The 22,435-nt window shown below is 44.6% G+C and overlaps 1 protein-coding gene across 2 annotated transcripts in view; it reads right to left on the minus strand.

The window, feature by feature from the left end:
* Nucleotides 1-880: 880 nt before the first annotated feature.
* Nucleotides 881-22,435, minus strand: part of ZSWIM8 (zinc finger SWIM-type containing 8) — a 65,189-nt gene continuing 43,634 nt past the window's right edge. The window contains exons 10-26 of one of the 2 annotated variants that reach the window (XM_062639438.1): nucleotides 20,110-21,115; nucleotides 19,186-19,317; nucleotides 18,082-18,261; nucleotides 16,653-16,836; nucleotides 15,812-15,910; nucleotides 14,774-14,898; nucleotides 13,285-13,516; nucleotides 11,966-12,118; nucleotides 10,965-11,187; nucleotides 10,494-10,783; nucleotides 9,548-9,771; nucleotides 8,777-9,259; nucleotides 7,996-8,164; nucleotides 5,512-5,685; nucleotides 4,307-4,426; nucleotides 3,186-3,364; nucleotides 881-1,899 (exon numbers count right to left, since the gene is read on the minus strand). In XM_062639438.1, coding sequence (XP_062495422.1) covers nucleotides 1,696-1,899; nucleotides 3,186-3,364; nucleotides 4,307-4,426; nucleotides 5,512-5,685; nucleotides 7,996-8,164; nucleotides 8,777-9,259; nucleotides 9,548-9,771; nucleotides 10,494-10,783; nucleotides 10,965-11,187; nucleotides 11,966-12,118; nucleotides 13,285-13,516; nucleotides 14,774-14,898; nucleotides 15,812-15,910; nucleotides 16,653-16,836; nucleotides 18,082-18,261; nucleotides 19,186-19,317; nucleotides 20,110-21,115 — 4,177 coding nt within the window. In that variant the 3' untranslated portion in view covers nucleotides 881-1,695. The remainder of the gene's footprint in view (nucleotides 1,900-3,185; nucleotides 3,365-4,306; nucleotides 4,427-5,511; nucleotides 5,686-7,995; nucleotides 8,165-8,776; nucleotides 9,260-9,547; nucleotides 9,772-10,493; nucleotides 10,784-10,964; nucleotides 11,188-11,965; nucleotides 12,119-13,284; nucleotides 13,517-14,773; nucleotides 14,899-15,811; nucleotides 15,911-16,652; nucleotides 16,837-18,081; nucleotides 18,262-19,185; nucleotides 19,318-20,109; nucleotides 21,116-22,435) is intronic. The other variant, XM_062639445.1, reaches the window with a different exon arrangement.

Genomic DNA, 22,435 nt, shown 5'->3' on the forward strand with positions numbered 1-22,435 from the left:
AATACAAGCTGCTGTAAGGAGATCTTTAAATAGCTACTGTTCCACAATCAGAAGCAGAGGAACCTCAGTCACGCTCTGGCCTGTGCAGTACACAAAGTCAAACCAAAGCAGCCTGTTCGTCTGTTTTGCCCTGTGCCTATGAGTTAGCTCATGTTTAAGAGTATCAATGAAAATATCAAACAGGCACATATTTCTAACTTGTAGAAACTAAAAGCTCCCCACTCTCATTAGCCAAACCCAAGAAAGAAGCAAAATACATTACTCCTGAGAAATTGGATTCTTAACATCCATCAGTCACCTGACTTCCAGTTTTAAAAGCCCTGAAATTTATGTGCTTGTATGCTTACAAATGGCAGGAGCCTTTTTGACTTCCTTGGTATAAAAATAAAAGCTTTATAAAACTAATTTTCCACAGTGCTGTCTCTACTGGATATCTTGCACAGTCCACCAAACATCTCCCAAAATGCATGGGAGCAGACCACTAGCCACCTTTAACAATTACATCAAGGTGAACAGCTACTGTTCTGCGTGATACTTTGAAAAAACAGAGCTCTGCATCACCACACAATACCACTGGTGTGAAGACCAGCAAAGTAACCTGTTGGCTGGCAGAAGTGTAGGCAGAACACCTCAGGCTTCCACCAACTGCCCTGACACCCATCACTTGACCCAGTCCGCACATGCCTCAGCCTCTGCAGAGGCATTTCGTTCTCAGAGCAGTACCAGGCAAGCTTGTGTAAAAACTCTGGCCAGCTGTTTCATGCTGGGCTGCTGTCCCCCAAAGCCGGACAGCTATCTACCAGAGGTCACAGAAGCTCCCACTGAGACAAGCTGGCCAGCAACATCAGACTGTCGACATCATAGCAGAGGGAAGAGAGAATCAGTCTAAGAAAACAAGTGTTTAATCAGGAAACAAGAAGACAAGGGATAAGAAACTGATTACAGGAGAGTAATACCCCAGCAAAAAGAAACATGATTGTACAACTCCGAACAAAACATCCTATGAGCCAGCAGTGCCCAATGAGGGACGCTCCTGAGAAAGAGCCCAAGCACTTCTGGCAGTCTCCAGGCAGCTCGGCACAGTCACGACTCTGACTGCCCAAGCTCCAGCCTCTGCCCTCAGCAGCTGCTGCAGAAAGCCGCAGAGGTGGCCCTGGCCCTGCTACTCCAGTCTTCAGCTTCTCTCAGCAGGAGGCGCTGAAAGGAATGAAGGGAGCATGGCTGGCTGTGCAGAGCAGTCCCAGCCTCTCCCGAAAGGAGGTGGTATGTGGAGTAAGAGAAGCCCATACAGAAAAAAAGTTTACATATTTATAAATGCCGAAATAAATATTTAAGACAGAATCCCCCACCCCCCTAACATGTGCGTGTTCACACTGCAAACTGCTCGCAGGACAGCCTTCAGGGGCTCTGGGAAAAAAGCAGTGACTACACCACAGGGCAGCCAGCTCAACTTCCTTCTTGTTTCCTGATGCTTCTGAAGCCTGCAGCCCACTGAGGAGGAGGAGGAAGAGCGAGCAAGCGGAGCGCCAACACACAACAGTGCTGGAGAGGAATGTCATGGTATAAATACATCAGATCAGTGGTTTCCAACAAGTTAAATCTAAAATAAAAAAGACACCAGAAGGAAGGATGGTGTAAATGGAACTACAACTATGCGGGACAAAGGGTTGTGTGTCCGTGGAGCTCCGCCTGCTGTCACGGCGAAAAGGTGGTCATTTCCAGAGAGACCCTTTGCCACAGCTCTTTTGTCTGCTTGCTGCGCTTTAAGTTCTGGAGAATATCATTGAACTGCATCATGCCCATGGGAGTCAGGCAGAAGGCGCTTCTGGCGCTGCGGATGGCATTCACAAAGTCATCATAGTCAGCTGGAGTGAGATGGATCAGACGATGATGGATGTACTGGATGGGAACAAGGAAAGAGCCTTTAGGTGTTTGCTCGTCACCCTCATTCTGTGACAGAGAAAGACTCAGTATCGCATGATCATGTTATCCCATGAGAGGTCCCAAGACTCAGAGGCTTTAACAGAGGACAGCTAGCTTAAAAGACATATCTTACAATCTAAACACAGACAAAGTAGAGGTTCCCTCAGAGCATCAAAATGCACTCCACAGCATCAGCAGGTGTTCTCTCCTTCATGAGCACTAAATTAGGCCATTGCATAGCACAAAAGGGCCAACTAATGCTCTACCCCACCACCCATCAGCATCTAACCCTCAAACCTTTCATTCTGCAGGTTATATAGGTGGAAACCCAGCACATTCACTCCTGGGCTTACACTAACTTGCTACATAATATCACTAGGCTTTACACTGTGCTTCTATCAACTTCTCAACTAAGGCCCCAAAACTGCACGACCAGCTTTTGGGCTCAAGTGAAGAAGCTCCCATCTCTCCAAAGTATCACCTAATCCAACCTGGGCAACGTGTCTGCAGAACCACCCTTCTGATCATTTAGTCAAGAGAAGCATGTACAGGAGGAGTGTCCTGTCTACACTGTTTTAGGGAACATGCGACACTGTTTTCAACGTAGAATCATAGAATAGTTAGGGTTGGAAAGGACCTTAAGATCATCTAGTCCCAACTCCCCTGCCATGGGGAGGGACACCTCCCACTAAACCATGCCACCCAAGGCTCTGTCCAACCTGGCCTAAACACTTGTCCTGATTTCAATAAATCCCAGGGTATCTCAATCTGTACTGGCAGCTGACCAAGCCACCTCCACCATTAGTGCCAGCATTGGGACACCAGCCAGCCATGCCCAGGCTTCACAAGCAGGGGAAGACAGGTTACAAACAAAGAAAGGCAAAAAAAAAGGCAGGCTATGAAGAGAGGTGGACAGGGGGCTTGAAAGCACAGCAAAGAAAAAGCATAGGAGTTAAAAGGTATGGGTAGCATTTGGAGCGAGGAAGAAAGACGACAGGGAACACAGAACCACCCCATCCTTCGCAGAGAGCACAGAGGCAAAAGGCCTTGAAAGAAGCAGTACAATGAGGTTGTTTGCATGCACTCTCCATACTGGCAAGTGATGCCTTTTCTTGTCCCTCCTGAGGGAGACAGATGCATCAGGCAATGGACCAGTTCAGATACCAGTACACAAGGTCCCTTCTCCTCTGCACATGCACACACACAGACAGTACATGCATGCAGGGAAGCTTTGATAGGCAAGAAGGCAGGCCATACATTACCTGCATATATGCTTGCTGGCACCTCTGCACCAGCTGGTGGAAGGCTGGGGTGCGCAGGTGGTTGTGCACATGGGCAGGGTTGAGCCTCTGTAGAGCTTCCATGATGATCTCCTGGAGCACAAAAGGGCTCAGCACCCCCTTGGCTGCACCAACGCAAAACTGATGTACGTAGTTTACACCTGCACAGGAAGGAGAAGTCAGAACAACAGTGTTAAGGTAAGAGATACCAACTATTTCCCAACAAGAGCCTGGATTTGGAGCACCTTCTTCTCAGTGTAATGTGTCCTCCAGCAGGCTTGAGGGAGACAGTCTAGCAAACGCATGGGGACAAGAGATCATCCTGATATATCCATCAGGTCTGAGTAGATACCAGGTACCACCTCAGTGACTGGTACTTCCCATGTCCACCTGTCTATTTCAAGTGGATATGAAAGAAAACTGACATGGCAAAGATAACTACAGAGGCAAGGATACACTGCACCTCCTCCCACTGCTTCTTGACTGCCCATCTAGGAAGCACCTAGATACCCCAGCACTGAGGCCTCAGGGAAGCTGGAGAGAGTCAAGCTTCCCTATCACCACCTGCAGTGCTAGTCCCCCAGCAGCAACAGCAGAAGCCATGCCACTAGACAGGTTGTTTGTAAAAGGTTGGTTTCTTTGAAGTTCTTACTGCTTATGAAAGAATTGAAAACACGAACCAACAAAAAAGATCCAAGAGCAAAGTGGAAGTAAAAACAAAAAACAAAACCCCAATTAACTGGTGGTTTGAGCACCTATTGCTATAAAAGGCCTTCACAGAAGCTGTAAATATACATAAGAAAGAGGAACACCTACAAGAAAGAATTACTGTTATAGAATGGAAGAGATACAAGCTCTGAGCCCTGTCCAACCCCATGCACTTCATCTAGTGCCTCAAAATTCAACAGCATGCCTACAGAACCCAGAAATGGGACAACTGCCTGGATGAAAGAGCAGCAGAAATCTTCTGAAACACTCTCAGAAATGGGACTGGATATCAGGCTCACCCACTCTTTGAAGTTGCACTCTTTGAAGAGCTTTTTCCCACCATAGTCCAAATCCCAGCAAGTGGATTTCTGATGAAGTACTGCTCTGAGCCTTACCTAACTTTGCAGCTAACCCAAGGAGCCATTTTACATCCTCTGTGTAGGGTGGGCTGCGGGAGAAGTTGTTGGGGTGGTCGTTGTGAGCTCTTCGGCCAAGCATCTCCAGAGCCAGCATCCCTGTGAGAAAGGGGCAGCCACAGTCAAGCAGCACTTCTGCCCAGTGAGACTCAGTCTAGCATTTCACTCACTGCAACGCAACCTGATTGGCCTGCCTTTCATCAGCAGAAAATTCCCTAGCGGCAAAGAGTCCAGAGAGACACAAAAGGCCCATCTTGGAGCCTGTCACTGCAGGAAGTATCTGCAAGAACATCTGGATCTGCTGCTCCAGGCTGGGAAATCTGCACAGCCATCACAGCTCACAAGAGCTGCAAAGAGATACTTCATTAAACATCTACAGCAAGGTCAGTGAGATAGCCCCGAAGGCTGCACTACAGGAGGCGTCTTTGGAGGAGGATTTGCTCTAAATTTCGCAACAGAGAAGCTACCCAAACCAACCTACCCCTCTGCAAAGACAACAGGTCAACTCTGAGCTGCAGTACTGCCAAACTAAAAAGATGTCACTCATGCTATTAAAGTTCTTCAGGCAAATCCTCCCATTTAAACACTTCTAAAATACCAACAGGTGCCATGCCTTGATCTTCCAGACCCTCTTTCCAACCCCCACTTCTCTGTTATTGAGGCTATTAAACACCTATCATGGCTTGCCACTTACCACTGCAATGTCTTCTATGACATCTGCACCCCTTTCTGGCTAACTCTCCAAGAAACTGAAGTTTCCTCCATTCCCGTCTTCAACTACCGAACTGGAGAGGTATAGGGCACATCCCTCAGTGCCTCTGAATATTATGGTATTATTAAACTAGAGGCGTGCCTTCACCATCCATGAGCAGCAGCAGCTGCTCACTTGTCACAGTCATATCCTTAGAGCCCTATCCATACTCCTTTATGTGCACCTGCTGAAAGGCAAGACTCTTCCCAGCTCTAACCCACTTCGCTTTCTCTTCTATCCTGACAGCCCTCAACAGCAGCTGTTTGATCTTCTATTACTTTGCCTCCATTTTTAGCCTCCACATACTATAATGGACTTGCTTTCCCCAGGTACCTAAGGTGCCATCACCCCCAACAGGTGCAGCAGCAAATTGCTTGCAACTGCCCTGAAGCCCTTGAGAAGGGGCCATAGAAACCCACTTGGCCATCCTTACCAACTCGGTATGCAGAGTGGAGGTAGTGCAGACCTTGGGGGCTCACAGGCTGACTGTGCTGCTCATCCTCGGCAGGAAAACTCCCTGTAACAAGGGAGTTGGGCTGTGAGGACATGGTTGTCATGGAAGCCCCCTGAATCGCTGGGAACGTTGATCCTGCATGGACATTTCCTACTGAAGAGAGCAAAACAGCAGCATTAGGACCCAGCACCAGCCTAAAGGAAGGTTCACTTGGGCCATCATCTCTCTCACCTGACCACCCCCTGTCAATGTAGTATTCCCTAAACAGAACAATACAGCAACTACAAACCACAGACTTACAACTGGAATACAACAGGCTACAAATATCTCTATTTTCTTTGCAAGCTGGGTCTGGAGACAGTCGGTTACATGCTTGTCTATCTCTTTAGCAGTATACCATGAACATACACATCGTCCATGTTCTACACGTGAATACATGGGTTGACTCGAAGGTCTTTGCCATTATTAAATGAAATGTCTGGTTCTGATTTCTTCTCCAAGGAAATAAGCATGTGCATCTCTACAGCTGATAAGAAATTGCTGTGGAAAATCATGGAGCAGGAACAGTGTTAAGTCACTCGAAGATCAAGTCCAACATTGTGAGATTGCTCCACTTCTGTTCTAAGACAGCTTACCATGAGGGAAGAGTGTTACTGGAGACTAGCCTCCAATCCATCCTTGGAGAGAACAGCTATTGCATGCGCTCATAGCACATATCAAAGGTAAAAACAAGCAAGGAAACTTGAGAAGCTGTCACCTTCAGATACTTAACTAGCACGGGCAAAATCAAGGGAAATCACAGGAATATCCATTATGCACCACCTCAACTTGAAGAGACACCAATTAACACTGAGACAATAAGCTGTATTACTGACAAGGAACAGAGTATAACTGACTCTCCCTCTCAAGAAAGCTACGGAGAGAAAAAGAGCAAGGTTTGCTTGCCAGTTCCAGAGCAGAGATGCCACTAGGTGTGTGTGCACATTGTTACCCTTATTTTACGCTTCTCTGTGGTGCTGCTACACCAGCACCACCAAAGTGCTCCAAGTTCCGTTTTCTTTTCCTCTGCCATCTCCAGCTTTTTTTTTAAATGTTTACCAGTGAACAGCTGAACACTCAAGAACAATGTGCTCCCATGAAAAATCTGTCTGACCTCCTCAACCAAGCAGACACACAGTGCCAAACACCCACAAAGCGGGGTGAAATCTGTGCTGCATTTGAAGCCTGGTAAGAATAACCCGTAAGAATGAGCTGAACTGTAGCCAGAGCTCAAGCATCACCACGTGATTAGGTACTCCAGGAACAGTGAAGCAGTATTTTAAGAACTGGAAACAGAAGTTTATGCAATCCATAAACAATGGCAACTGGAAAGGGTGGGGTTGTTTTTTCCTGTTATTATTTTAAGCACTCTAAGATGAGTTAGCAGTGCTGGAAGAATTCATAACTCTTTGGAGGAGTACCGAAATGGTTTCTCATGATTCAGAGTCACAGCACCAGCCCAGGACTACAGCTGCTTGCAAAAGACACTCTTCAGATCCTGAGGTCTTCAGGACTATTCTATTTGCTTTTGTGGTGGCTTTTGGCACCAAAATGCAAGATAAAAATAACTGAAAAGATTCTCCTGATAATCTGGATATGAAGGCTCTGAAGTATTTTCCCACATACCAGTTTTCCAGCACCTGGTGAGTTGCAAAGCAGTGATAAGCAAACATACAGAGGCAAACACTACAGCCTCTTGAGTGAGGGGATAACAGAGCTTTGGTCAACCATGACCCATTGGTGCAAAACCCCATGGCAATAAAAGCACGTCCACAGTTCAGTTAACATCTGCTCTTCCAGTGCTGCACACTACTTGATGGGTCTCCACCACCACTCTAGTCCCAACACAACATGTGAGTAACCAAACTGCCATTGAAATGATCCTGCCAAAACAGCTGTCCTCTCTACATTTCAGACACTGGCCACCTTCAACCCCTTCAGGCAGGAAAGACTTAGTACTATTAGTACTTAAAATTAGTTAAATTTAATAACTAGTTAAAATTAGTACTATTGCAGCAAGTAGTGTGCCTGCTTCTTGCACTCTATTCTTCAGATCTTAAGGAACCACCTACTCAAGATCACCTATGCTAACCTTGCTAAAAAGAGAGGGGGGATAAATCTCTAGTAAGTCAGAACAGGCAGAATAGCTCCAACCAAACTTTAATCTGAGAAGCCAAAATAATCCCATACTGAAAATTTAGCTAAACAGAATTAAAGCTCCACTAGTTGAATCAGGCCCCCTCATGAATCCCAGTACCCCTGAGCATCTGTATCTTTAGGATAGAGTGGATTTGACCAGAACATTTCAGTGCAAGAACCCTGGCAGAACTTGTAATCAGTGCAGAGCAGGACTTGCCTGGAGTACAGCTAGGAGACGCAGTAAATAAACCTATGCTACACACAGCCCAGAGCTGTAACGCTTACTTGCTACATTGGAAGACAATGACATTCCTGTCTCGCTGTGATAAGGATGCACCGCAATCTGCGTCATGGATGGGACGGGCACTCCAGGGAATGACACTGCTGTAGCTGCCAGCGATGGTGGTGTTACTGAGTAAGGATACTGCGCTCCTATGAAGGCTGGATGGACACCCTACAATAGAAAACAATATAGCAGTCGTGTCTAATTCGTCTGACTGCTTAGAAGTAGTCCAAAACACAATGTCCCCACACAAACCCCAGAGCATGGGAAGTCCAATCTGACAGGGAGGTGAAAGCATAGAAAGAAGCAGCACAGTAACTACCCACACCACATGACCATTACATATGCTTGCTCCTCCTTCTTTTAAATCTAATCAGTTTTAAGAAAACCACCCCAAGAGCTTTCAGAAATAAGCAGAAACTAAAATAACCCTTACTTGGTTTTCCCTCTATAGTCTCTATTTAGTCTGCAGGTCCTCAAGAAGACAAGCTTTCTGTCCAGTGCCTTCTGACAAACTATATAGCAATAAAAATTTAGAACTATTTATGTATTACATGTTATGCTCTCTTGAGACTTTCAATGCACCCACTGAAGGCTCCTTATTACGCAAAAACTGAACTGGGGAACCAAAGTAGCACCGCAGATCAGAAAGTAGTTGAGAGCAGAAGCTAGATCTCAAGCCACGGCAGGTCTGAGCTCCATGCTCTCCCCAGTCTGATATAATCCCTCTGGAAGCAGCTACACAAAGTCACTGTAAATGATCAAGCCACAGGCAACACTCACCTGTGGGTACGCCGAGCCAGGGACTGGGAAGACAGCTGGGCGTGGCATATGCTGGATAGTGTGTCCAATATACTGTGGGTTACAGGGGATGTGGGTCTGAAGGGTGGTGTAAGGATGAAGACCCTGCGTGTGTGTATGTGCCATTGCTGGCCCTGCCATTGTATGCTGCTGGTACATGGTTGACCCCACAGAGATCACAGGCATGACTGATGCTGTTGCTGTTACCGAAGTTGCCACTGTTACAGTGGTTGCCTCAGAGGTCACCCGGTTGTCTGTCAACCCACGTGCTGCTTCAGAGGCAGCCCGTGCACCACTAGCACTGCAGCCAGTGGCACCTTCTCTCTGGGCTGGGGTCCCACCAACAGTCTGTTCATAAAGCCAGTACCACTGGTGAGCTACTTCAAAGAGGACTTCTGGGTACACACCGCCTCCTTTGGCTGCCTCTTCTACTGCCATACAGGCCTTTTCCAGCATTGTATTATCCTGGGGGCAGTGAAAAAAAAACAGAAGTGAAGAATGCAATACCAGAAACACAGGAAGGCAAAACTACAACAGGAGAGAAGTATAAGGCACTCTAAAATGACTGATGCCATGGTGAGAAGGCAGACCACAGTTACGCAGCAGAATAACCAGAGTTATTCATGCAACAAAAGAAATGCACAAAACTGCGATAAAAGCTGTCCAGTGGCAGAAGAGCCAATCCCACAAGTAATAGCACATCCTTGATGTTAGAAATCAGCTTGTACTAGCTAGCCTCCATGTGACACTTACCTGTTCCTTACACTGCACCAGAGCCCTCTGGATCTCATTTGGGTTCAGGGCATGGGCATGGGGCAAGCAGCTGAGTGCTAGTTCAGCAGCTGCCCGCACCATGTTGGAGTCTCTGGCCCGAGAAGCTCTGTCTGCCAATGATGCCACCTCTGGGGGAGTCAGATGTCCATCCCAACACTCCACCAAGATGTTCAAGGCTGCGCTACCAATCTCCATGGCTTGCCCTAAAAGGAAGGGAGAAGATTCTCACACCACTGTATGCCCAGTGCAGTTCCAGTCAGCTTTCCCTCAACAGAAGGTGCACTCCTTGCTTCCTTCAGGAGTAGCAACAGAATCTAGCTGCTTCCCTTAGGTGGCTCTTCCTCCCAAAACCACATGACAGGCAAGAGCCCTCAATAAGCGAGCACAGAGTGATGGTACCATTATCAGAGTTTAGTTAAAGATACATCTGAGGTAGTGAGAGGAACTTGCTACAGCCTGGACTGATGCTCTATTTCCATCATGTCAGGAAAACATGCATTTTCAGGGGTGTTTATCATGCTCTAGAAGCCATGTGCATAGAGAGCAAGTAGTAGGTCTGGGTGTGAATAGGAGGACAGTGAAATGATGAACACAGACAAACAGCAAGTTCAGACTTGACAAATGTCTGTGCCTTCAGCAGACCCCTGAAGAAGAATGTAAGACCAGTCTCTGTGAGAGAAGTGGTCTATGGCTCTGAAGAATGAAGCATGTTGTGCTTCAAACAAGAAACAGTTCACAAGAACATTCTAGGCTAAAGAAGCGCCTCTGTGTAAATCACTGGTCCTCAGCTTCTACTGCTATCTGTGCCAGCAGCTTACGTGGCTACCACAGCACATCAGCATCACCATTTTTGGGAATAAGCTTGCCTCCCTCCCCCTCCCTTCATGCCCAAAAGTAAGGTTCCCAATAATAGTTTTTCTGTAACCTGTGATCCAAGAGACATGGGAGGAGTATGTTCGAGACAGCCAATTAGGAGACACAAAGTTGTGCAGGCCTAGTGCATACAGCCCAATCTCGAAGGCGCAGAGGTGAAGGTTGCGGTGTGGTCCCTGGTGCCCACCACTGGAGGAAGGGTGGGTAAAGATAGAGGTACTGCTGTTTCCACCTGCTTTGATAAGGACTGTCTTGGCCAACTCAAAGTAGAAGTGAGCAGCTGCCTCTGAGGGCTGGTTTGGAACATGAGGAGCATGGCTCTCCAGCCGCCTCCCTTTGTACCTAGAAGAAAAAGAGGGACCTTTCAGACAGCAGCAAGTATGCCAGATTCACTAGCTGGAGCGCAGAGTTCCCATCTTTAGGGTCCAGAGGAAAAAAAGGAAACTCTCCCAAGGAAGTATCTTCCGATACACACATGCTCCCTGACATCAGGCTCAGAGGTTGCACTGGTATCATCCATTACCTGCCAACTTCCACAGTCTTTGCACGGGCTCCCCCACTGGCTCTCCTACTGCCACTGGAAGAGGAAGATCCCAGCGAATCACTTGAAGAACTGCTGATGCTGTCACTGTCCTGTCCTCTGCCCCAGGATGTTGTTGCCCATCCTCCACGTAGCGGACGCCGACTGAGTGTTGGAGAACTGTCAGAGGTGGTTTCAGGAGCACTGCTGTCTATACTAGCCATGCCTACATCAGAAGCAACATAGCAGTGTCACCAGGGTTGGTAAATGTAATGTGGGTAGGTAAACTCCTATCTGTATCACCTACAACCCCAACTAAGATCAGTCACGTCAGTCAGCCTTACTGCTGCCAGGCATTCAACTTTGCAAATTAAGAGAGATTAAATTAGTCAGTTTGGCCACAGCCATCAGTGACATTTTACAGTTCTCAGATTAAAAAGCAGAAGAGTCCAAGAACAACATGTCTTTATTTCCCCTTTCACACCATCGTGGCCCCTCACCCCATCTGCCAAGTTTTGTGGCAGAGTATAACAACAAGAAGCAAATAACACGTACAAAATCAAGTTCCACAGACTGTACAACTACGAACAAAAGCCTTCTGATATATGCTGCACAATTTACACAAAGCTTCTTCACATCCTCAGCCTCCAACTTACACCTTTCCCAAGAAAAGTATAAAGAGGCAGCAGCTCCTCTGAATTTGTTTCTAGACCCAGAAGCACAGTGCTTTACTCCCAGAGTCCAGCAATCATTCAGATCCGGATAACTAATCCATCACCTAGAACATATCTGGTGTGAGAAAGATATAGTAACTTGTCATACAGAAGTGGGCAGGAAATCTGGAGCAAAACCTATTTCTCCATGCCAAGCATCTCAGAGACAATCAGCTATGGCTGTAGCACAGGAAAGACTGACAAGTGGAATGAAAGAGCAAGGGAATTGCTGAAACCCCAGCAGGCTGCCTAGCACAGCACTAGATGCTGTATGAGCTCATCTGTTCCTACCTGTGTGTTTCTTCTTCTGCCTGACAGGTGAACCCCAGCATCTCCCATTGTATCCACCTCGGTTTCCAAGGGCCAGACGACTGGGGACCTTTCCCTCTTGTTTTAGGACAGTGGCCTCTGCAGCTGGCTCACAGGGGGACTTCTGAGAGTTGTCTGCATGAAGAGGACAGTGACAAGGTACACATTATGATTTATTTCTGTGTATCTAAAACCAGATGTGGCCATTTAAAAGACATAAAAAGATGCAGGATTTTTATAAAATGAGTGCTATTGATGAGCAAGACTATCCCAGTTTTCTTTCACTATTAAGCATATCATCCAATACCAGGCCAAGAATACCTAATTTGAACTCCTCAAGATTTGGAAAAATTTGCTGCAACTATGGAAAAAATTTTAGAATAAAGATGCTCCAGCAACCCTAACTTTATTGCAGTCATCCTCAGCTAGTATTGACCTCTTTGGAAAGAGTTAAGAGAGCACTTGCTTTCCACAAAATGCTGCTGTATGTGGTGCTTGCCACCAAAGTGGAAACACAGCTTGAAGAAAATCATGTTTCACTGAATCACAGAATCAGAAAATCAGCTAGGTTGGAAAACACCTTTAAGATCAAATCCAATCTCTATCCCAGGAATGCCAAGTCCACCACTAAACCATGTCACAAGGGCCTTGTCTACACAGTTTTTGAACACTTCCAGGGAGACTGATTCCACTGTTTCCCTGGGCACCCTGTTCCAATGTCTTACCACCCTTTCAGTGAAGAAATTTTTCCTAATATCCAGTCTAAATCTCCCCTGATGCAGCCTGAGGCCGGTACTTCTTGTCCTATCACTTGGATAGGGAAAGAGATCAGCCACCTCCTCTCTCCATCCTCCTTTCAGGTAGTAGAGATCCTCCCTGGTACCCCCTGAGCCTTCTCCAGATTAAACAACCAAGTTTCCAGTTTCTCTCCAATGCCCTTCAGCAATCTTAGGTATTTATCTTGCATGACTGTTTTCTGACTCAGTGTGTAACTTCTTGAAATCCTGCACCTCTGTGATGCAAGCCTAAAAGATGGAGTCATGGTAGTTTTACGCTAACTGGTTATACAACTGGCTCAAGATAGGAAAACCTGAAAATCAGCCTGAACCTCTATGAAACAAGAATGTGCACAGAAATGGATTCAGCCAAACAGATAATGGGGCAATGACATCCTAGTAACCACCAAGCAGCCACATGGTAATATAATCATTCTACTAACCGAAACAGACAGAAATGTACATTTCCAGTTTTGCATAGATGACAGAAGGGTTTCAACATAGCCTTTACAAAGCACCTCTTACCCTGTGCACTCTTCTCCACAAAGTTCTCAGGACTGCTCTGGACTGCAGTGCTTACAGCAGCTTGCTGAGTGACAGAAGCCCCTGGAAGCTGCTGGATAGCCGCAGTGGACTGGGCAGCATGTTTGGAAGGAGATTTTTGATTTGCTACTGCAGGCTTGCTGGATGAGTAGAAGGAACTCAGAGTCTGCGGTTTATGAGTCTGACTCTCTCGGTCCAGGAGTTTGTCTAAAATCTAACAGCAAGGAATAAAGGAAAGGAATAATTAAAAAGAGCTTAGCGGAAGGATAAGAGAACAGGCATTACACTAAGCCACAGAGAGCAAGTACCAAATCAGCTTCTGGTGAACAATATCTTGTTGGAGGAAAAAAAAGAAAATGCTTATTCTCTAGAAAGTAGGCATTGTCTTCCTGGACTGAAGATGAGCACAGCTCAAAGCCATGTGGTCTGCATTACCGAGGAAGCAACAATTCATTCGTACTCAGTAATATTCCCATTTTCACTTCAGCTACTGGCTTTATTTGAAAAGCACCCAAACCTCACAATAAATAACTCCAGTATATCAAGGACAGAATGGAAGGCTCTATATTTAGTTCTGTCAATCATTAGATGTGTTTAAGTTACCAAAATTATGTGCTCAACATTCAAAAAATTGTGCCCTACCATACTGAGAAACTGGTAAAGCCACTAAGAAACTGCCATCTACCAGCCTACTTTCTTGTCCCTATTTATTACATAATTGGGGAACAACGCATGACCGCATTTTATGGGTTTGTCCATTTCTACTATTCATTCTCCACATGAAATGAAAACCATGAGTGTGACAGAGCATGTATTTGCAGATGACTGGTATCAGTGCCCCTGGTATTCCCTGGAGAAGAGTATAGCAGAAGTGTTTCTCCTTTAGGAGACAGAAAGAGACTAATAATATTCTTGCTGGATAGAAGGGTTTCTGAATATAAAAGATTAATAAAACCCTTTCTGAAGCTTCAGCATTTTTGGTATTTTTCTCCTCCTCTGGGGCGGAGGGGCAGAGTTTTACTATCTCTCTTGCATGAGGAATTAAGGCATAGATGGACTGAAATAGTATATCAAAGAGAAGAGAGGTTAAGACACTAAGGCTTTGCTAGATACACTACTCTGCAAGCCAACATTCCTACAGCAAAACAGAAGTGATCCCCAGACAGCACACAGAGTGCACAGAAAAACTGTGGGACAAACGACTTTTTTTAGCAGGTAACCAAAAGCATTAAAAGCAGTGAGAATGCACCTCCCAACTGGACCTTAAGAAACCTATAGAAAAAGTGCCTCTTCCAGGTTAATGCACACTGCAATCAGATTCTGCATCAGTGGAGGAACATTAAATATCACAACATAGCTTGTAAATCATCAGTACACGACACAGCAACTTATGCTCACTGGCAAAACTATTAAATCCATCAAAATTCAAACATGTTTTGTTCTACATCTCTCCTTTCAGAGGAAAACTCACCTTCTTCAGCTTAGACTGATCATCCTTGTAAGTAATCATCAGAGCTAGAGCCAGATCCCCTTTCTCCCTTCGGGTGCCTTCACACAATAGAGGATGTTCTGCTTCACTGACAGTTGTTTTCATGCCTGCAGGCCAGAAGAGAGTGGATGAAGAGACAAGTGAGCTCATGGGACTACACAACATCATGAGCACTATGTATACCTCAGACTGTTTTATTCACCTCTCTGTCACAAGCAAAAAAGATTCCTCGCCATTTTTCTGTTAACTTCAGAAATAGGTAATGAATAAAAAGCAGCTGCTATTTGTCCCCAGAATACTAAGCTTGCTACAACTGTCAGAACAACCAGAACTTAAACACCACAGGAAAAGAGACCAGGCAAGCCCACAACTCCATCTTGAAAAAAGCTTCTCCAGTTTCTGCAGAAGCTACAAGCCAGCATTCCCACACCATAAAGAACTCATCTTTCTCCTTTCAGGGATGAGACAACAGAGGACAGGCCTTGTTTAACTAATTTTATTCCTTTTTGCATGTTGCTTTTAAGCAGGCAAACAGTACTGTCAACATAATATATATAATCACTGCTTTGTTGCTGAAGCTGACATAATGAGGCAAGAATCCAGTATTATGCTAAGATGATACGATTATGCTTAAGAGTACTTCTGCTATTCTTTCATTATCATTGTCTAACCTCTTCTTCAAAGAACAAATGATTGCCTTTTGCTCTCTGAAAGTGTTCATCCCCATTAAAGTCCAGGCAATATATCTTCTGTGACAAAAAAAGCCATAAGAAAGCTAAAATTCATGTTACTATTTTAATATACAGTTCCTGTACTGTATCCCATTTCCATTTTTCACAGCTTTGCAAAGACACCTCAACCCTGGCATGTAGAATCCTTCTGTGTCTGCTTCTGACAAACCATGCAAACATTTTCATTTCTGCACCAAACTAGAATGAACTACTAACTAACTCTCACCATCCAAAATGAGACAGGATGCAAAATACAGATAACAAGAATTTTCTTGTAAGAGATTCTTACCAAGAGCAGCAACAGCTGCCTCAAAACCAAGTTCTTCATCTCCAGGCATTTCATTATTCCAATTACGGCTTGGGGGTCTAGAGCCTGTAGGAGAAATCACTGAAAGACAACAACAGAATTAGTACTCAGCTTTCCAAACTGAGGACGTTGAGGCAAAAGACATTTCTGAGAGCTTTCTGAATTTGCAAAGCTTCCTCTGGTCCTATTCATAGCCTTGTACCAGTTTTGAGACCACAGCACTGTCCTGTTGGAGTTGTTTTTTCTCCTTCTCTCTCTAAACTCAGAAGGCTTCAAACCAGGCAGGTATATTGCCAAGTCAGTCATCACAATATACCTGTCTGGTTTGATTCAGTCAGAACCCCAGTTTCTTGTGTTCTTTTTTTAAATACTAAATTTATATTAGCTTCTTCTGAATATAACCAGCATGAGAGTAGAAAAATCAGTCATAACTATGCAGAGCATACAGAGAGTGCTGAAATGTAGTAAGTGCTCAGTTGTTCTCAAATGTATGGAAGAAGGAGACACAGTTCCACTGGGATACAAAGTACCTCTAAATCAACATGGAGGGGAAGTTCAAACAACTGGGTGAAGAATCATAGAATCGTTAGGGTTGGAAAGGACCTTAAGATCATCTAGTTCCAGCCCCCCTGCCGTGGGCAGGGACACGCCACACTAAACCATCTCTCCCAAGGCTTCGTCCAACCTGGTCTTGCACACTGCCAGGGATGGAGCATTCACATTAGGTTTTTCATATAAAGAAGACAGTTTTGCTTTGAAAACCCTTTCAAGCCCTGACATATCAGAACATGCTGTTGGCAGACTCAAGCCATGCAGACAGTACCTGGAGTGCACAGGACATCAAATATAAAACTAGCCAACATCAGAGGCAGGACAGGACGGTAATCACATAATGTCCCTTCTCGCAGTTCTTCAGCTCTTCCTCGAATACTGTTCATCTCATTAGTGCCCAAGGGAATCTTCTTCAACAGGGCTACAATCTCAGACTCCTGATATGCCAGCTTCACCTGGTAGTATCCACAAGTAAACAGAAGAAGCTGGCATCAGCACAGGCCTGTGAGCAGTAGACTTTTTCCCTATACATAAAGTACAGCAATAATTTTTATTGTACCATTAAATTATAACAACTATTAGAACCCTAGCCATCTTGACCATTGCCTCCACACTGAACACAGATTTTCAAATCTAAGTCTTGCTTCATATTATACACAAATTTTTTACTCAAATTATTGATCTTGAGCTGTATATAGGAAAAATACACATCTGCTTTAATAGGAATATTAGGAGAAGTATTCAAATGGATATTTGACTTGAAAAGGTGATTACTCCTAACTGCGGGAAGAAAGGATGCTATGTTAATGAATCCATTCAAGACAACAGAGGCTGACTAGCAGAAGAATGGACACAGGGTGGCAGCACCCATGCCACGCAGGTGAAATCCTACATTTCACTAGCCTGTGGCATTCCTGAATTCTCTCCATTCTTAACATGTGAAAGTGATTGTTTTCTTTTAGGTAGTAAGTGACTGCCAATCTCACAATCTAATCAGGCTGTAAGAAGTACAGATAATTATTGTAACAAGTGTAGCTGGTGGATACCTAGCAACAATACGCACCTCTGCAGTGAAAAACAAGGCAACTGCAAATCACACAGACAAGCTCTTAATTAGACACTTCTTTTTTCTAAACAGGAAGCCTAATATTAATCAAGCATTGTCCAAAATAATATGCCTGCACAGTGCATATGTTCACTTGGCAACAAATGAGATCTCAGCAAGAACAACAATTACACCAATTCACCTTAAGAAATAAGCTTCAAATCATTTCACCAATGCAAATATGGACAATTGCACTTATGAATAGCTTTCTTTTCCCCAGATTAGCCAAGCAAACTGGAAACTTATTTACAATAAGAAGTAAACTTTTCTGATTGAAATAATATATTCATAAGAGAGCTTGTACTCATTTAAATATTTTCAAGCCTGTAGTTTCATGTGAAACCAAAGGCCTGCTGGCACATGAGATGTGAGCTACCTATCAATGAAGGTAACACCAGAAGAAGTGTTATCTAACAATTTTTCTGGCAGACCAATATGTGCTAATGGGATGTCCACACAATCCATTTAGTCCCACTGCAGTTAATTTTAAGGAAACATGAAAGCATAACCAAATGTGAGTTGAAATGGAAACCACACGGGCATTCATGCAAAACAATGTTGCCTATGTATACTGCCTTTCTGAGATGTTTCGTACCTCCAGAGCCTTTGTAGAGGCAGGTGGTCTCTGCAGCTCCAGAGCAAACATTCCTATTTGGAAGGCCAGGTTGTGGTATTCCAGTCGCTCACTCAACACAGTCAGCAAGAAAGCAGCTTTAGATAAGGTGTTGGTTGCCATCCATGTCTGCTTGCTGGTTGACACCTTGATTTTTTTGCCCTGTGTGAGGAGGAATTTGTAACAGGATACTTTCCTAAACATCCTAAATGATTCTATGCTTGTGTTCCTACCCTTTGCAATAATTAGTGAACAGAAGAAAGCATAGAACATTTAAATTTTATTCCATTTGCTAAGGAATCACAAATACATATCATTACTTCCCCTTTCTCAACCCAGCACAACACAGTGGAAGAGTTGGCCTGCTGATGTGACATATGTCCACTATTGGACTGATGCTGTGCAGGCAGATGTTGCATGCCTGTCCTTTCCAAGGGAACCATTCCATACAACATACACTACTTAGTGCCACTACAAGTGATTTTCCAGAAGCTTATGCTGATTTCTTTCCTGTCCAATCCTTTATCCTTAAACAACAAAACCTGTAACATTTCCAGTGCTGCACATTGCAAAACGGGAGACTAAGGTTTTGGAGAGAATCACAAGAAAGAGGGTCATCTGCACAGAACTGCACAAAAATCAAGACTTCTTATGGCTGCTGTATAAACTTGTAGCACACAGTAGCAGTTATCTCTTAAACAACATCCTTTGAAGCTAATGTCAAACAAGGTGTTTTGTTCAATTTGTTTAAAACAGATTCCTAAAGGAGCTGCAGCTTTTAACACAGAAACCAAGCTTCTCTCTGAAACATAAGGAAAAGCAAAGAAGCTTTTAATTAAATCTGAGTTTCTGAAGATTCCAAATTCTGCTGAATAGCCTCTTATTTTATTCACACACACACACACACACACACACACACACACACACAGAGTGACCAGACACACTGACAACATCCAGGGACATTCAACCCAGAGAAAGCATCAGTGAAGGGCCCAAATCACAGCCTGGAAATGCTGTTGTAATCCATTCCATATATTCTTTCTAACTTACTCTCTACCCCCAGAATTAAACAAGGTTGCTCCCTACCTTAGTTGGTGGCTGCTCCACTTTGAGATCTGGAGGGTTGGCCAGCAGATCCCTGGCAAGATCTACAGTTAAGCGGCATGCTTCACTACTGTATCCATGTGCATGCAGGGCCTCTGCACAGGCAAACAGGATCTGCAAGGAAGAACAAATGGTCGTATTCAAACAACACTCCCCCAGGCTGAAGCTAGCCTGCTCAAACTACCTGTCACAAAGACTTCAAACACAATCCATAATTAATCTCAGCAGCAGGTTTTCTTAAAGTCCTCCTGACCTGGACCTTCACCCCCATTCCTTTAAGCACCTCCCTAAAAAGCCTTTCCTTCCAGATTAAGTTCCATCCTCCCTCCAAGTGCTGTAACAGATGAGAGAATAATGCAAAATAACATAAACCCCTGACTGGCTGACAGAAACTATTTCCATGCATCTCCATTTCATCTGCTTGCTCATACAGGTGCAAGCTCTAAACACATTTTGGAGTTATTACAGCAATGTGACACAGTCTATTTAGATTGCCTCTGACTTTCCAGAGAATTTCTGCTTACATGGTTAGATTTAATTTTTTCCTACAGGGCATGTCTTGGTCTTACTATTAATTTCAGGTCAATTTTGTTGTTTGCAAGAGTGAGACTAAGTAAAAGACACACATGGTTTTGCCTATATTTTTAAATCCTGAGTGTGAGATGGGACTAGCTTAAACTGGGACACACTTGAAATTAGCACAGAAATAGGGAGTTAAGCTTGTGGGAAACAGATGTGTGATACCACTGCATTAAGGTTGTAGATGCCTTATGATAGCAGTTATAATGACATTATTATAAGCACTTGATTTAACAACATAATAGGTTAAGGGTGACAGCGAGGAGGATGGTGAGACAGTAATGTATACAATACATAAAACAGTGTTCTGAAATTGGTCTAGCTCACCTCCATCCGGTTCTCCTGCTCCAGAGGCCTTATACCAGCAAATACATCCTCCTCTTCGTTTCCCCCTTCAGCTTTGTCATCATCTTCTTTGGCTACCTCTTGTGGATTCAGATAGTACACCTGGTAATCGTCTTCCTCCTCTCCATCATCCCCTCCCCCTGCTGCACCATTCTCTCCCATTTCTTCTGGCTTCAGACTCACACCACCACTGTTCTCATCTGCAGAAGGCAAGTCATCATCACCACTACCTATTTCCCCCACAGGATCCTTGGGTGATTTCTTAGCCATGGAACTGCTCCTGACACTGGGCTCAGGTCCCTCAGAGAAGTACACACCAGCATCCTCCTCAAAGGTGTCTCTGTAGCTCCTGCTCAGTGGACTTTCTGTAAAACTAAATGTGTTGCTGGCTTCTGCCCCCAGAGCCAAGCTGCTGTCATCCAGGCTCATCTCTGCCAAGTCCGGCTCCAGAGAGCTGTCTTCACTGCTCATGCGGCGTTTCCCACTATGTTTACTGGTCAAGCCTTTGCTCACTGCCAACTTTGCTTTGCCCACTGCAGTCTTATACACAGCTTTGTCACCTTCTGCTGAAAGTCGCCTCAGAACCCTCTGTGGTGTTTCAGAGACAGCTTTCCGCTTCCCAGTGAGTTCCTTTGGACGAACTGCTGGCTCCTGGGGAGAGGGACGCAGCCTGTCCCCAGGCTGAAGACATGGTCCCCCAGGCTCCTGTCCATGGGTTCGGCCAGCCTCACAGGCAATTTCTGCATACTGCAACCGGCAGCTCCTCTGCTGGATGGCCTTTACCCAACAGAATGAGTTTTTCTTGTCAGTGCTGCTATATGTAATCCCAGGAATGGGATAAGCTTCCTCCCAGTTGAAGTAACAGGCTTCCACAGCTGGCTTGAAACCCTGGAAGAGCTTCTCCAGTGATTTCTTGTGCTGACCCCTCTTAACATTATCTATGACTTTCAGCTGCCACTGTCTGAGCTGTGAGCAAAGGTCCCTGCGCCTAAGAGAAGAAATAAAAGGAAAAAAGATTAGAAAGCAGACAGAAAATGTACCTGTGACAAACTACCTCTTACCCCACAAACATCTCTTCCTTCTGGTCAGAAACACCTGCTGAACTAAGTATAAACAGCATTTGTAAGGAGACAGGCTGAAAAAAGGAAATGGGTACTATTAACAACAAAGTCCTAGACAGGCCCATAATATAGAAACAAAATGTGAACAGTACTAACATGAAAGCACAATATAAACTGGGAGGTTTAAAATGAAATACTGTCTGCTTTGTTTGCTTATCTACCCCAAATAAGATATTAGGGATGTAAGCTCAGTAGTCTGAGACCTGTGAGCGCCATGGGGAACCACTGCTGGAAACATTCATAAAACAGTTTGCACCAGCTGTGAAACAACCCCAGTCAAGACAATCTAATCAGCCTACTCAGGGAAGCACAATGCCAGCCAGACAAGACCACCTAATCTACCTTCCAGACATTTACCTCTTTACCTTGATAGGCCTACCTAGAACCCAACAATTTAATTCAGGTTTTAGCAGGCTGACCTCAGGAGACTAAACTGTTGCAAGCCACAGGCACAAAACAAGCAAGACAAAAATAACTGATATTCAAATAACTCTGAAGAAAAAGCAAGCTGGTAAGGTTATACAGACTTAAATTACACAGCAGTTAGTCCTATGCCCCATATTACCATGGGAAGAACAAAGCATTTCTGCATTTCCCAGCTCCAAATATCACATAAGGCCTAAGCATGAGCAAAACAACCTAAACGGATTACACGTTTGGGTGATCTAACTCAAAAAGAGGAAAAGACATTTCTAGAAATTGCACCAATTGTCTCAGTCAATTGCCATCTTGTTTCTGCCACAGATTTCAGAGATCTGAGGTACAAGCCCAACACTTCAATCCTTTCAGATTTCCTATCAAAAGCAAAAGAACAATTAAAAACATTAAATCAAAACGGGGAGACCCAATTTAGGTGCAAAGGACAAAAGGGGCTAAAAAGAATAGACTGCTTCTATTTGTCCACTAAAGAAATTAATAACAAGGGAGCAGACTGGCAGCGCTAAATCAAGGAGAGGATTTTTAGAAGGAAAAAGAAGAAAGGGGAGCTACTCAGGAAAGGTAATATAAGGATGAGAGCCTGCAATGAATTAGGAATGAGGCAGCAAGTCTCTGTGTGATTCACTGGAAAGAATAGCAAGGATGGGTAGAAGAGGGCTCTTCTTGATGACTACTCAAATGCCAAGAGAACAGGTAATCAAGCAGGAGCATTTCAATTATGCATGAGCTCAAGTAGGAGATGTGAGCAA

The sequence above is a fragment of the Pezoporus occidentalis genome, unplaced genomic scaffold (assembly GCF_034315485.1).
Source record: "Pezoporus occidentalis ecotype Australia unplaced genomic scaffold, CSIRO_AGI_Poc_V1 ctg116, whole genome shotgun sequence".
Taxonomy (NCBI): Eukaryota; Metazoa; Chordata; class Aves; order Psittaciformes; family Psittacidae; genus Pezoporus; species Pezoporus occidentalis.